This window comes from Fundulus heteroclitus, unplaced genomic scaffold (assembly GCF_011125445.2).
Source record: "Fundulus heteroclitus isolate FHET01 unplaced genomic scaffold, MU-UCD_Fhet_4.1 scaffold_71, whole genome shotgun sequence".
In the NCBI taxonomy this organism is placed as follows: Eukaryota; Metazoa; Chordata; class Actinopteri; order Cyprinodontiformes; family Fundulidae; genus Fundulus; species Fundulus heteroclitus.
In genome coordinates, this window is record NW_023397154.1 from 664,902 (window position 1) to 681,253 (window position 16,352).

General features: G+C 39.7%; 1 protein-coding gene across 1 annotated transcript in view; it reads right to left on the reverse strand.

Annotated features, from left to right (window-relative positions):
* Positions 1–2,632: 2,632 nt before the first annotated feature.
* LOC110367212 (Fc receptor-like protein 5) overlaps positions 2,633–16,352 on the reverse strand; it is a 57,243-nt gene continuing 43,523 nt past the window's right edge. Inside the window, exons 3-9 of the mRNA XM_036133977.1 lie at positions 8,399–8,671; positions 8,074–8,319; positions 6,150–6,443; positions 5,825–6,070; positions 3,834–4,127; positions 3,509–3,754; positions 2,633–3,407 (exon numbers count right to left, since the gene is read on the reverse strand). Coding sequence (XP_035989870.1) covers positions 3,370–3,407; positions 3,509–3,754; positions 3,834–4,127; positions 5,825–6,070; positions 6,150–6,443; positions 8,074–8,319; positions 8,399–8,671 — 1,637 coding nt within the window. The 3' untranslated portion in view covers positions 2,633–3,369. The remainder of the gene's footprint in view (positions 3,408–3,508; positions 3,755–3,833; positions 4,128–5,824; positions 6,071–6,149; positions 6,444–8,073; positions 8,320–8,398; positions 8,672–16,352) is intronic.

A 16,352-nucleotide genomic window follows, 5' to 3' on the forward strand; every position in this document is an offset into this window, starting at 1 on the left:
GGCCCCATCTCAAAATTACAGACCAGTCTGGGGGACCAAGCAGATTCTAGAGATCCTCCCGTGCTGTAGACACACCAGCTTAAAGGCTCAGAGACAATACACCCGTTAGATAACTTCAGGTGGAATGAGCTTCAGTCAGCCACAATTTTCAGGATGTCAATTTTATCAGAGGAGGACCAGGTGGCATCAACATCTGCTTGGCAAAGGTCTAAGATCTACTTTGACAAAGCGAGGGGATGTTCCTGTTAGCAGTCCGGACAGCTAGTTTTTTGTACAAAACCCACGCCTCCTGCCTCTTAATTGGGTTGAACTTGGGATCAACTGTTTTAAGGAATAAAAGCATTTTGATTCATCGTTTAAGTAACCTTCGGACACTACAGCCGACAGCCATGAGTGAAAGAGAAATATATATATATAATTCAAAATTCCATGAGAGAAGTGCGTGAAACAGGCTGACCTTGAGTTTTTGATTTCCTGTTGCTCGTTGAGTTTAGCAGATGTCCCATTTGAACACCAATAATCTCCTGCTGGTTTATATGTAGGTTTTACGTAATGGGAGGGAAACTGACAGGTTATTTGCATGATTCAAACCTATTGATGTATTGTAATTTGTTGTGTGATATTTATATATAGCACCATGTGTCTTAACCCAGGATTGACTCCTAGACTTGAGGTGCAATTTGTCAGATAATTGTTTTATAGAATTTAATCTGGAGCCTGTACTTTAAAAAATCTTACAAAAAAGCCTTCTGCATGTTCAAAGCTAAACTTTTACAATATGAGAAATATTATACCAACATTAGAAAAGTAATCGATCAAGTTGAATGTATTAACTCGCTTACATGAGATATTAATAATTGGGAATTCCTAAAGTTTAAAATAAGAGAATTTAGCATCGAATTTAGTAAAAGTTGCCTTTTCTGATTCTTGATGCAACAATACATTTCTGCGAATACATTTGTTACATTACTACTCTCTTAATCCAGTTAGGAGGAAATATGTTTTTCAAAGACTTGAAGGAAACGGACACAAAAATGATTAGGATTAAATTTGTTTCACCTCTGGTCCCTCCTAAAGCAAAGGAAATTCAATTTAAAATTATAAATAGTATTTATCCAACTAGAGATTTTTTAAAAACAAAATTCAATCTAGACATTGGAAACTGTAGAAAGAGATAATGTGGATAATCTTTTCTTTCATTATGTGATAATTCAGACCTTTTGGTTTGACTTTCTGATGTGGATCCAAAGGGATTCAACTTCTTGCTTTCACTTCAAAAGAAATCCAATTTGGGATATTTAAGATTGCAAGTAGTGGATGTGGTGTCAACAATCTACTTATAATGGGCAAATATTTACATAAATATTGTTTCTTTAGATGTAGGCCCCATATCACCCACTGGAAAAATTAACAGAAGTCTTATGCAAAATCTGTACGTTTTTTAAAAGAAAGAAAAATATGCTGCCAAATTTCTTTGTTGTATGATTAATTTAACTTTTCTTGATTAATGCCCCTCTTACGTAGCTTTTCCTATATAATGCTTTCCAAAACATTGGTTCATGAATTTTCGTAAGATTTTCAACAAATCAACGAAAATGTCCTGAGAGAACATAGACATTATATATGCATATATGTCCTCAGACATTATATACGTAGACGCCTCATTGGGTGCAGGTTTGCACGTCGTTGTCACCGCCATATTGTATGTGGTAGAGAGTAATGAAATACATAGATTAATTGATAGAGATTGGCAGAACAGAGAGCTATTGACCGATGTTTTTAGATATAGATGTGCATATATAGATTTTGAAATATGTGTGTATTTATATACATATACACACATACACACACACATACATATATATATATATATTTATATATATATATATATAACGTATATGTGTTATGAATATAAAAATCAATTGGTTATATCTAAACATTGTGGTCTTCATTATTTTATAAAGCCGTGTCACATGTAAACCTTTTAGGATCTGGTATAGACACAAATTAGGAACAGATTTTTTTGGGGAGTATTAAAGAGATACAATTACTAATATGGGAAGTAAGGGGGAACATTTCCAAAATAGTCACAGTTAGCAGAACTATTTTATTCCTGGAGTAATAGGGTCAGGTTAAATTCTTTTAATTGTTTTTATTCTTTACGAGAATAAAGTCAGGAAAATGAAGCCAAAGGGATACAAAAATAAATTTGTAACATTAAAAAATAAAAATATTACGAATATAAAGTATGTTCTGAGATTAAAGTCCCTCTGATACCACATTCAACATGGCGGACGCTCTGAGTCATCCACTGCATAGGCAGAACCCGCACAACGACGCGTCTACGTTTATAATGTCTATGGTTATGTCTGTGCGAGGGAAGAGATCGCACACTTGCGGAAGCCTGTAGGCCTGGATTTGACTCGCATCATTCATGCCCAACAAAATGTTAATGCTGCAGTTTCTAAATCTTATATCTCTTAATTTTAAATCAAAAACACTAACCTTAAATGTAATTTCTTGTTGCTCTGAACTGGTGAGGGCTTTAGTCTTTTTTTTGTCCTATTGTAATACACAGTTAAACCACCAGGTGGAAGCACACTTCAGTCTGACAGAGGGACAAGTGAAAGCGTTTAATATTTTAGGCTTTTATTTGGGGGAAAAAACGTTAAACAATCACACATTCAGTGGTTGTAGGTTTTCACATGTCAAACAATCTGGAAGAAGCAGAACTGAAACTAAACATGTTTTCAACCTGCTGTAATGTTAATAAAGGTCACACTGGGATGTACCTAAAACAGTTATAACCTTCCTCTATGCCGTATATCAAGTTATATCATGTCGATTAGACCCCAGATGATGCTTAAAATGAGCAGAAAGAGAGCAGATAAAATGTTTAGCAGTTCATCACATATTGGCTCATTAAGTTCACTTGTGATACAACAGCGGTTTAACCCTTTAAGCCCCAAATACTAGCTTTTACATTTACACTTTACATCTTTGAAGCTTGATTTATCTCAGACGTGTAAATTCAAGCAGAAATTGGTCCAAAAACCTTCTGGGCTTAACTCATGTTAATGAAGTACAGTATTCTAAGTAGTGGGAGTAAAAACTTTTAGTGCCGTGTTGCGATAACAATAATAAAACAATTGATCCTTTCCATATTGAGACATATTGATGTTATTATTTAAACAAATCTGTTAAAAAAACAGTAACAAAGATTAAACATGCATATAATTGTGATTAAGGAGGAATAGTAAATCAAGACGTTTGTGTCAATGCCGCTTAATTTGTAGAAACAGTCACACCAGTCAAAACAGAACACCTGATGATGCAACAGCAAACAAGCCGACATAAAGAGATGAGGAGTCACTGGGGAGGTGGAGGAGCAGAGGTGGAGGGTTTCTCTGAAATAAAGATGTTTATAAAGATATTATTAAATTAATAAATTATGAGACTTTGAAAATTCATGTCAGGAATCAAATTTATAAAGATCAGTCTTCCTGACCTGAGACAGAGATCCTGCTGGATGGAGACTCTCCATGAGCGCTGATGCTACACCTGTAGAGGCCTTCATCAGAGCTGGTCACATGGTGGAGGGTCATGTGACCTGCAGGCTCAGTCCTGATGAGGGAGCCATCTTTATAGAAAGCAGCTGGGAGGTTGGAGGGAGCGGTCTTTGTGTGACAGCTCAGAGTGACGTCATCTCCCTCCATCACAGGGAGGACAGGACTCTGCAGGATCACTGATCCACCTCAACACAGAGACAAACTACAGCATTTCATCCATTTCCACACAGCTTCATCAACACTAACTCCACAGTCTGATCTTACCAGTGACAGTGAGCAGGATGCTGCTGCTGGCTGCTCCCTCTCTCCACTCACACCAGTAAACTCCACTGTCATGTAGTAGGAGGCTGCTGATGTTACAGGTAGAACCAGCTGGTTTCCCCCATCCATCTCCACACTGAGTCCTGGTTCCTCTGGTTGTGTTCCTCCTCACAGTCCATCCACCAGAGCTGTTGTCCTCCTCACAGCTCAGAGACACAGAGTCTCCTCTAAAGAACTGAGATCTGCTGGGACTCACAGTCAGAGCAGCTGGGAGGACTGATATTAAAGTCACTTTTTCTGAAATCAAATAAGTTTGCATTAATGAACACGTTAAAATCAAGAGGGCAATAAATGTTACAGTGTTCAATATTGTGTGTACTTAATGATCGACCACATGGTAACAAGCAATAAAGCAAAGAAAAAAACTAAAACAAAAGATGCCCATTGAAGAGCACAAATATTTATTGTTTTATAGTCCTTCTTTAAGCAAATCCTGAAGAACTTTACTTTTGCCTCTAAGAGATCATTAACAACATTTGTGAGAACTCCATTTCAACCTAAAACTTTCCTATTGCAGCTACCAAGCTATATAACAAATATAAAAATGATTTAGCTGAGGACTTTGTTGAAGAGGAGGCATATTTTCAGGAATTAATTTTAAAAAATACAAACATGGAATAGCACCTCAGCCGTGGACTTTCTTAAAGACAACTCTAAACAGTATTTTTGAACACATTTATTGCTTTGAGATTATAGTTGATGCTGCCAGTTTCAAATATTGCTTGTGAACGCTCGTTTTCTAAACTGTCCTTTGTTAAACCCTGACTAGGATCCAGCATGAACCAGGACAGACTCAGACTCTCACTGATGTCTGTAGAGCTCAATATTATTTAGGGGCTGGATTTAAAGGACACCATCAAAGACTTTTCCTCTAGAAAGTAAAGAAAAAAGTATTTTTGAAAACGTCAGACTCCAGTGCTTTGTTTTAGGTTAAAAGTAGAAACTGAGATTGTTTATGCATCTCTTAAAATCATTTTATAGTTGCTTGCTTTGACATTTTGTCTGACTCTAATTGCTTTCAATGTTTGTTAGCTGTTTTAACAATCATGTCTTTTTATTTACGTTAAAATATTAAGAGCTGTCCCTCCTAGTGGTGCTGAAGCTGTGGCTCTCTCCATGGTCCTTGGTCAGAAGGTCTTAATGGACACTTTGCCAGCAATGTGTGTATTTACTGAACCGTCTCCTTTGCTTTAGTTTTGATTTTGTTGTTTTTCAGGCCGGCTGGATGTTTGCCATCTCAGCTCTGCTCCACTCTGCTAATCAGAGTGAGCAGATACGCCTGTCTCACTCCTAATCACCATCATTTCTTCCACCTCTGATCCTGCCTATATCTAGCTGTCTCTCACAGCCAGTCTGCCAGATTGTTGAAAGCCATAGCATGAGTAGCTGTCCAGCCGTCACAGTTTGCTTCGCTTGTTCTCCTGACGTTGTTTCTCATTTTAGATTTCCCTTTTTCACCTTGTCCTCGATAGACACCTCATCAAGTCTGATACTGGACACAACATGGACTGTTTTTGATCTAAATTCTTGTCTAGTCCTTTGACGCTGTTTGTCTCCTTTGCCTGCCTACTCCCTATATGACCCTTGCCTGTCTCACAGATAACTACCTCCAACCTTTTCTGCTCATCACCTCCTGCTGTGTGCTGCCTGCCATCTACACAGTTTGTTTCCAGCTCCTGTCTGGACATTACCTGCCAGCACCAAGATTCTGTTTATTTTGTTCCAATAAACCGTTTAACTCTCACACTGTTTCTCGTTTGAATGTTGGGTTTTCAGTTTGGTACATCATTACAGACGGAAGTATATGTGTGTGTTTGCTTATGTTATATTTCTTCTTTACTTTCATTTTAATAAAGATATTATTCAATGAATCAATGATGAGACTTTAGAAATTCATGTCAGGAAACAAAGAAATAAAGATCAGTCTTCCTGACCTGAGACAGAGATCCTGCTGGATGGAGACTCTCCATGACCTCTGATGCTACACCTGTAGAGGCCTTCATCAGAGCTGGTCACATGGTGGAGGGTCATGTGACCTGCAGGCTCAGTCCTGATGAGGGAGCCATCTTTATAGAAAGCAGCTGGGAGGTTGGAGGGAGCGGTCTTTGTGTGACAGCTCAGAGTGACGTCATCTCCCTCCATCACAGGGAGGACAGGACTCTGCAGGATCACTGATCCACCTCAACACAGAGACAAACTACAGCATTTCATCCATTTCCACACAGCTTCATCAACACTAACTCCACAGTCTGATCTTACCAGTGACAGTGAGCTGGATGCTGCTGCTGGCTGCTCCCTCTCTCCACTCACACCAGTAAACTCCACTGTCATGTAGTAGGAGGCTGCTGATGTTACAGGTAGAACCAGCTGGTTTACCCCATCCATCTCCACACTGAGTCCTGGTTCCTCTGGTTGTGTTCCTCCTCACAGTCCATCCAGCAGAGCTGTTGTCCTCCTCACAGCTCAGAGACACAGAGTCTCCTTTAAAGAACTGAGATCTGCTGGGACTCACAGTCAGAGCAGCTGGGACGACTGATATTAAAGTCACTTTTTCTGAAATCAAATACGTTTGTATTAATGAAAACATTAAAATCAAGAGGGAAATAAATGTTACAGCGGTCAATATTGTGTGTACTTAACGATCGACCACATGGTAACAAGCAATAAAGCAGACAAAAATAAAATAAAACAAGAGATGGCCATCAAACAGCACAAATATTCATTGTTTTATATTCCTTTTTTAAACCTTCTAATTGTAGCAACCAAGCTATGTGAAAAATATAAAAATGATTTAGCTGAGGATTTTGTTGAAGAGGAGGCATATTTTCTGGAATTTATTTAAAAAAAATACACAAACATGGAATAGCACCTCAGCCGTGGACTTTCTTGAAGACAACTCTAAACAGTATTTTTGAACACATTTATTGCTTTGAGATTATAGTTGACGCTGCCAGTTTCAAATATTGCTGGTGAACGCTTGTTTTCTAAACTTTCCTTTGTTAAACCCTGACTAGGATCCAGCATGAACCAGGACAGACTCAGACTCTCACTGATGTCTGTAGAGCTCAATATTATTTAGGGGCTAAACTTTAAAGAAACCATCAAAGGCTTTTCCTCTAGAAAGTAAAGAAAAAAGTATTTTTGAAAACGTCAGACTTCACTGCTTTGTTTAAGGTTTAAAGTAGAAACTGAGATTGTTTATGCATCTCTTAAAATCCTTTTATAGTTGCTTGCTTTGACATTTTGTCTGACTCTAATTGCTTTCAATGTTTGTTAGCTGTTTTAACAATCGTGTCTTTTTATTTACGTTAAAATATTAAGAGCTGTCCCTCCTAGAGGTGCTGAAGCTGTGGCTCTCTCCATGGTCCTAAGTCAGAAGGTCTTAATGAACACTTTGCCAGCAATGTGTGTATTTACTGGACCGTCTGTTTTTCTTTGGCTCTGACTTTGTTGTTTTTCAGGCCGGCTGGATGTTTGCCATCTCAGCTCTGCTCCACTCTGCTAATCAGAGTGAGCAGATATGCCTGTCTCACTCCTAATCACCATCATTTCTTCCAGCTCTGATCCTGCCTATAACTAGCTGTCTCTCACAGCCAGTCTCTGCCAGATTGTTGAAAGCCATAGCATGAGTAGCTGTCCAGCCGTCACAGTTTGCTTGGCTTGTCCTCTTGACCTCATTTCTCGTTTTGAATTTCCCTTTTTCACCTTGTCCTCGGTGGACACCTCGTCAAGTCTGATACTGGACACAACCTGGCCTGTTTTTTTTATCTAAATTTTTGCCTAGCACTTTGACCCTGTTTGTCTCCTTTGCCTGCCTACTCCCTATATATCCTTTGCCTGTCTCACAGATAACTACCTCCAACCTTTTCTGCCCATCACCTCCTGCTGTGTGCTGCCTGCCATCTACACAGCTTGTTTCCAGCTCCTGTCTGGACATTACCTGCCAGCACCAAGATTCTGTTTATTTTGTTCTAATAAACCTTTTAACTCTCACACGGTTTCTCGTTTGAATGTTGGGTTTTCAGTTTGGTACATCATTACAGACGGAAGTATATGTGTGTGTTTGCTTATGTTATATTTCTTCTTTACTTTCATTTTAATAAAGATATTATTTAATGAATCAATGATCAGACTTTAGAAATTCATGTCAGGAAACAAAGAAATAAAGATCAGTCCTCCTGACCTGAGACAGAGATGCTGCTGGATGGAGACTCTCCATGACCGCTGATGCTACACCTGTAGAGGCCTTCATCAGAGCTGGTCACATGGTGGAGGGTCATGTGACCTGCAGGCTCAGTCCTGATGAGGGAGCCATCTTTATAGAAAGCAGCTGGGAGGTTGGAGGGAGCGGTCTTTGTGTGACAGCTCAGAGTGACGTCATCTCCCTCCATCACAGGGAGGACAGGACTCTGCAGGATCACTGATCCACCTCAACACAGAGACAAACTACAGCATTTCATCCATTTCCACACAGCTTCATCAACACTAACTCCACAGTCTGATCTTACCAGTGACAGTGAGCTGGATGCTGCTGCTGGCTGCTCCCTCTCTCCACTCACACCAGTAAACTCCACTGTCTAATTGGTCCATGTAGCTGATGGCGCAGGTAGAACCAGCTGGTTTCCCCCATCCATCTCCACACTGAGTCCTGGTTCCTCTGGTTGTGTTCCTCCTCACAGTCCATCCAGCAGAGCTGCTGTCCTCCTCACAGCTCAGAGACACAGAGTCTCCTTTAAAGAACTGAGATCTGCTGGGACTCACAGTCAGACTAGCTGGGAGGACTGAAATTAAAGACAGAAAAGAAACAAGAATCATAACAAGTTTGCATAAATAACATTAAATACATGAAGACAATAAATATTATACTGTTCACTATTTGTTTCTACTTATCAGTCAATAACCTGCTAATAAGCAATACAGCACAGATGAAGAAAACTAAAGCTAGAGTTTCCAGTTTAACATCTCAGATATTTATTCTATTTCCTAATCGTTCCCTGGGGAAACTCTGGAGAACTTCAGTTTCAGCACCTATGACATCATTAAAAGCATCAAGAGGTGAAAATGTTACTAACCTTGGTTTATTGTGCAGCACAAGAGGAAACTCAGACCTGCAGATGACACACATTTAGACTGGTTTCAATCGAAGTTCACGGTTCTGATTCAAAACTGATCTCTGGGACTCCTTAAAGGTCCAAGTCTAGCTCAGTAGGTGTTTCTAAGATGGCTTCATGTCTTTAGTTCACATGTTCAGATTATCTGTTATCCTGGAAATGTCAAAGCTTTTGTTCATGCAGTCTAACTAGTTTCTCCTCCATTCTGCTCCGTCATCATTCCTCAGCAGAACAGGCAGTAAAACTCTGATCTTTAAGGAAAACCCAGATGTTCTGGACTTACAAAGCAGCAGGTTCTGAGGTGTTCTTTCCTCCATGGTTCCTCTCGATCTGCGACAGCTTTTCATTTCTGGCAGGAGATCCAGAAGAAAGACCGCCCTCTTCCTTTATGCAGCTTTGTTTTTCTCCCTCCTCCTCTTGTTACTGAGAAAACATGGTTTCCTCACATAACTCTATCATGAAAAGCAGGATCTTAAAGTAAACTTTGCACAAACACGTTTTAGTAATTTTTATGTAAAAATTCAATATTTTAAAGGTTGAATGAAAAGAAATGACAAGTCCAGGCCTTTTTGGGAGGAGTTTTCCAAAAATCTCCCTCAGGTTTGTTTCCTGCAGTTCTAAGGTGATTTTAAACAAACTTTGTGTCAGACTATTAATATGTTGTTATTTGTGTTCATGTACTCATCATCACCCCATTAAATAGCCATTTTTAAGGGTTAATTCTCCCATAAGTTGGCTTCAGACAGAACCTTCTTGTGTTACACCCCTGTAAAGGGTAATAATGGGGGGAAAAAAACACACAGACCCTGTTTCAATTCAGACTCAACAAATCGAGACAAGATCTCAAAATAAACGACTAAAACATAAAATCATTAAAGGCACCACTTTATAACTGCTGGAATCAGCCATAATTAGAACAGTCACATTGAATAAAACGCATTTTAAACTGATTTTAACCTGTTTTACTGCATCATTCTGTGGCTTATGAGTTGCAAGACCGGAATAATCGATCACAGATCTCCAGGTCATCAATCAGTGCATCTGATTCACAGTAACCTTACTCTATTAGAGAAATTAGGTACGGTGTTCTTTCCAATATACATCTTCCACATGCTAAAAGCATCAAAGAATATGAATTTTTGCCAATTTCATGTTTTCTTTCTCTTTTCTGATTTTCTTTTATAACCATTAAACTAGTCGGTCAGAAGGTCCAAATATGTTTGAGTTACACATACTTACCCAAACCTACCTGTGTTATTTTCTTCTCTTATAAAATGTCTGTGAAAAGAAAAAGGGGAGCAGGAAGAAGCAGTAGCTTATCCAGTCCTGCCCCTCAGTTTCCCTGTGATTTCTTAGCCGTATCTATAGATGGAGCATTCTCCTTTTTAAAACAATACATTTTTAAAATACACTTGATTTGTCATTGCCACCGTTTTAGATTCCGATGAATTGTGTTTACTGCATTTACCACATCGCTCAGAAGGTAGTGGCCTGACACTGGGCAAAACGGGACAGGCAAGTTTATTTAGAAAGCACTTTTCAGTAATTGAAAGTGCTGAAACACACCAATCCATCCAATGTCACTGAAAATTATGGCCTAGCAATTAGATCTGGTTAAGTGTCTCTGGATGAAGATGCAGCAACATTACAAGTGGGAATGGTGAGAAACAAAGGGATATTTGAGGAAAAGCCTACAGTGACGCGCGGTGGAGCACCTGTGATGCTGTTGGCCATTTGTCTTCTAAAGGCCCCGGAAACCTTGCTAGAGTCCCTACAATCATGAACTCTTACACAAACCCAGAAGTCTCCCACCTAAAGAAAAATAAAACCCTTCCACAGAAAATAGCTGAATTTTCATAGATCTTTACAGCACGGCATTGAGAACAAAACAAAAAGCACAATTCAACATTGCAGTTTAAAAAAAAATGTTACATCTGATGTGGAAATAACTACAGACATGAAGAAACAAACGAACAAAACCATTTCTGCTTTGTTGGCAAGTTTGTCTTCCTTTTATTTTTTTTGCTTAATAAGCAGAAAAACAGATGCAGACAATCCTCTGCATGTCATAATAGGGTTGCACAACACACACTGCACTGGTTGGGTTTATCTGAGCTGTGATTTATAATAAAATGTGTTAAGACATTGCAGACGGCAAGGCATGGCAAGCACATTTATTTGTACAGCACATTTACAAGCACAATGCAAAGTGCTTTCCATTATGAAAAGAAAGAGAAATAATAACAGAGAAAAAGCAAACTGTAATAAAATGTAGAAAAACTGAAACAAAATAAAACAGAAAAATGGAAACCAAAAGCAAATATTAAGGATTTTAAAAACAGTTGGACTACAAAGTTGAACTAATGATGTTTCAGTAAAACGGTTTACTAGAACAGTCGAAGGCAATCCTAAACAGACGTGTTTTTAATCTTGGTTTAAAGGAACTTTTCCAGTTTTCTGGGAGTTTGTTCCAGATCAGTGGAGCATAGGAACTAAATGCTGCTTCTCCATGTCTGGTTCTGGTTCTGGTTCTGCAGAGTAGGCTGGAGCCAGAAGACCTGAGTGGTCTGGAGGGTTGATGCACTGATAACAAGTCTGTGATGTATTTAGGTGCTAAGCCATTCAGTGATTTATAAATCCCTATCAACAGTATCAAATGCTGCACTGAGGTCCAATAGAACCAGCACGGTGGTTCTTCCACAGTCTGTATTTATATGGATGTCATTAAACACCTTGATAAGGGCGGTCTCTGTACTGTGGTGAGGAAACCTGACTGGAAAACGTCAAAGCGGCTGGTCGTAGTTAAGAAGGTGTTTAATTGTTGAAATACAACTTTTTCAATAATCTTACTGATAAAGGGGAGGTTTGAGATGGGCCTGTAGTTCTGGAGTAGTAGTTTGTCTAAATTATTCTTTTTCACCAGTGGTCTCTAAGCTTTTGTAGTTTATTTGGCTGAATTGGGACATTTTGTCAAGATAACTTCCAGTTGGATACAGCTTTGGTTCTGGAGCTGGTGTGGATGTACAAACTGATCCTCTAATTTTTTAGGATTTTCTCAGTAAAGAAGTTAGCAAATTCATTGCAGGCCCTGGTGGAGTGGAGTTCTGAAGCCACGGACACAGGAGGATTTGTTAACCTGTCGACTGTGGCAAATAAGACACAAGCATTATTAATGTTTTTCCTAGTGATCTCAGAGAAGAAAGATTCTCTTGCATTTTTCAGTTGTAAGTTTTATCTGTAAAGTCTCTCTTTATAGATGTCATAGTGAACCTGGAGTCTGTTCTTTCTCCACCTGCGTTCAGCTTTTCGATTCTCTTCTACCTGCTGGAGCATTTCTCCACGGAGATTTTTTCTTCCCAGATACAACTTTCACTTTAACTGTAGCAATGCTACATACTTTAGAATGGAAATTAACTACTGGCTCATCTACTGAGTTGCAGCCCAAGGTTGTCATGATAGAGCCTGTCTGCTGCACCATGCACAGTCTCTAGACACTTTCCACCTTCCATACAGCTCCAGTCTCCGGTTCAGTAATCATCCACACCTGTCAGTCGCTAATCAGTCAGCACTCAGCACACCTGTCAGCCTCACTATTTAAGCTCCCTGCATTCAGTCCTCACATATCGGTTCGTTCTGTTTTCCTGCTTACATCTGTTTCTGCTGCTCACCTCATCCAGTCTCGTCCAGCCTGAAGTTCCTCCATTCTCCGCCCGCCTGCTGTAGCCTGGTTCCAAGTCTCCATTCTGCTGTGCTGCTGGTCCTGCTGCCTCCGTGCGCTGGCTCCGTCCCGCTTGCCAGTTCCTGCCTTCACCATCCTCCTGCTTCAGCTCAGCACAGACTCTTGGTTCCTTCCTCCACGATCCACAAACTTCAATAAACTGTTAAACTATACTCTGCTGTGGTTGTGTCCGGGTTCAGTCTACAAAACGTGACAAAGGTTGAAGTATCAGAGTAAGCTTAGATAAAAGTTTCTGTGGAATTGTCCTTAAAGGTGTGTTTTCTTACAATGTCCCTTTGGCTAAATGAGTCACTGGAAATGATGCTTTCAAAGATAACAGAAAAGTGATGACGGTGTGGCTGACCCGAACTCAGCCACACACAGAGCTTCGATTAAGTGCTTTTACTGAAGATGTGAAGTGGTGGAGAATGTAACCAACAGTCTATACTGAGCTGGAGCAGGATGATGGCTATGGCAGGAGTCGGTGGACGTGCAGGAGCTGGAGAGCTGCGGGTGATGCGCTGTGGAGCCAGGCGTAACGCTGGGAGCCAGGAAACCTCCAAGGGCAACGAAGAGGGCGCTGGGATCCAGAAAGAGCCAGCAGCACGGCAGAGAGAGTACTTAGAGTACGTAGAAAACTCTGGCAGTCAGATGTAGAAAACTGTCAGGCAGACATGGGAAGATCTGGCTGGCAGACATGGGAAGATCTGGCTGGCAGACATGGGAAGATCTGACTGGCAGACGAAGTTTGGGATGAAGATGATGTGGCGGGGAAGAGCAGACTGAGGAAGGCTTCATAGGAGAGTTGACAGGTGGCATGAGTTCCCTTTAATTAGTGATGGCAGGTAGAGGTAATCAGAGTGACCGGGCTGCATGGGAGGCAGAAGGTCCCAGAATGTCCAGGGTGGGACAGGTAAAAACAGAACCCTGACAGTGATCAAATTGGGCAACATCGGTTACATTGACCTTGAAAATGTTGAGACTTTCAGTGATGATCAAGTCTAAAATATGTCCCTGTTTGTGCGATGGCTGTTGACCATGTTGAGTTAAACCAAAGTTTCAAAGTGTGTCACAAAGTGACACTCTTAGAAAAAAGAGGGGGGCTGCCTCCTCACTTTGTCGTTTATTTAGCTGGATTTTGCATATGAATCCTAAAATGGGCTTTAAGAGACTAAGTGTTTGCATGCATCTAATACACACAGTACACATTTTCCAATGTTCCAACCCACTTTATCCCATGATTAGTTACACCAATTCTCACTATTAAAAGCCAAAATAACGCAGGCATCTAATAAACAAATTGTTAACATTCTGGAGGTGAAGACTCGCCTGTAGCTTTGTCTGTAGAAATGATCCATAATCATAAAATTTGGCCATTTGAATGGTAAACGGAAACAACTTTCGAAGATCTGTTTGTGGATTACAGAAAGATGTCGCAATAATATGAGCAGTTCTTTACAGAAGAGAGGATGAATTGCACCTCATGTCATGCTCTTGCCCTCAGCCATCAGTGCTCCTAGGTCACAGTAATCATCTTTCACCCAGTAGCTCTTTCATACTAAGTCTGTGTTTTAAAACTCAGCAAATCATTTGTAGACATAAATGTAAATGCATCATGCCTCAATTACACTTAGTCCCTCTGCATTGGCAAAGTGCAACCCTATTTGCTTACCTTTGCAAACAGAGTTGTGAATCTTCCTTTGCATTGATCTAGCGAGTCAAACAAATTAGCATGCTTTGGTTTTCCTGCACGGCCCGTTGGTTAATTGCTCTGTTAGTCTTGTTCACTTACGCCTTGACTCAAAAACATCCCCAGATGAGGGTAATAAAGAGAAATGTTGTATTTTTGCATGGCACTGCTTTATTATAATTTATATCTCTCCATGCACGCTGCTGCAGCATAGCGCTTGTTTGTTAGTATTGTTGAGAATGGTGTTAGTGATGGTGTTATATTTTCAGTAACAGTGTAATCACATTATCTTTTTTTCATTTCGAGAACACTGTTATGTAGCTTACAATATAACACAGCGCTTTACTTTAACTTGATCAACTGAAGGAAAATTCTGGCCATACTGTTCATTTCAAAATTGCAGATCATGGAGGTCTATGTACTTAATGATTGTCTTGTATGTTTTGCATTGCTCTTCGACATATTAGATATTTGTCATTTAGCACTAGCTAACGCTAATGATAGCTGTCAGAAGTCTCAGTTTTGGACAACCTGTCGACTAAAAAAGCAGTCCCCGGACATCTCCTGGATTTTAGCATTTGAAGTTTGTGTGTAGAGTGATATTATGGTAGCAGGGTAGACAGATCACTGATGAGGGTCTTAGTCTTTCCGTGCTAGTGAAATCTACAGTCAGACCACCAGGTGGAAGCACACTGCAATCTGACAGAGGGACAACTTAAACCATTTATTATTTGATGTTTTTATTTCCAGAATAAAAGTGAAATGATCTCACATACAGGGGTTGTGGGTTTTCACATAGCAAACAATCTGACAGAACTGAGACTGAAAGAGTCAAACATGTTTTTCAGATCTTGTAATGAATGTAAAACAGACTGTTTTGTAAATGTGACAGACTGGGATGCATCTAATCAGCTATACCCCTGCTCTCCATCATATATAATGGTATAACAAGTCAATCAATCAATCAATGGTACAATCAAGTCAACCCCAGACAAGTCCTTGTTTAGAAGAGAACAGATAATATGTTTTAGCAGCAAGGCACAACTCCATTGACACATGGCTGTACAGCTGATTTTATCACACATCAGCTCATTAAGTTTACTGATGATACAACGGTGGTTTAACTCATGTTAATGAAGTACAGCATTTTACATAATAGGAGCATAACCTTTAGTGCAGTGTTATGATAACAGCAATCTGTACCCACATAAAAACAAATCTAAGGCTAAGATTATAAACTTTATAAAAAAAGTCCTTTGTAGAGTAAATAGCATTAAACTTAAGGAAGTCTGTGTCGCTGTCAACATCCACTGGTATCTCACCTCCACAGTGTTGATTTACTGGCATGTAACCTTTCAGAAACAGTAAAAATATTGTCACAATGTCTTCTCCATGGTGCCGTCTTGTATGAGAAGAATATCAGTGGTTTATCTGAATAGGCTTCATTAATCTGTAACAACATATTTATTGTAGAAAACAATTTTCATCTAAGAAGAATTGAGAAAGCCAGGAAACTAAATGTTAAAATAAAGCCAAGGAGCCTCCCAAACAAAATTTCCCTTGTACCATTGATCACTGTAGAACATTATTTCCTTTTAAACCTGATAAACCAGTTCTAGGTTTATCTTGAAAGTCCAAATGTACCAGGAAAAGAGGGCCGACTACATTTGAGCCTTCTACAAACACCTGGAAGTGAGACACTGCTGGAAAGAGGAAGAGAACTCCATACATGGGCGTAGAGGTACGTAGATGCTTTACTTCCTCCTGCCTTGGACTTTTCTTTACACTGCATTTTGTGTATTAGATTCCTGCTCAAATGTTAATCATGAATCCCTACGCTTATAAAAGAAAGGGGAATGAATACTTTGGGAACATATTGTCTGTTCTCCATGAAACTCCATCTCCTGCTGGTACCACTGTCTGATGAGTCTGTTACGATGCTC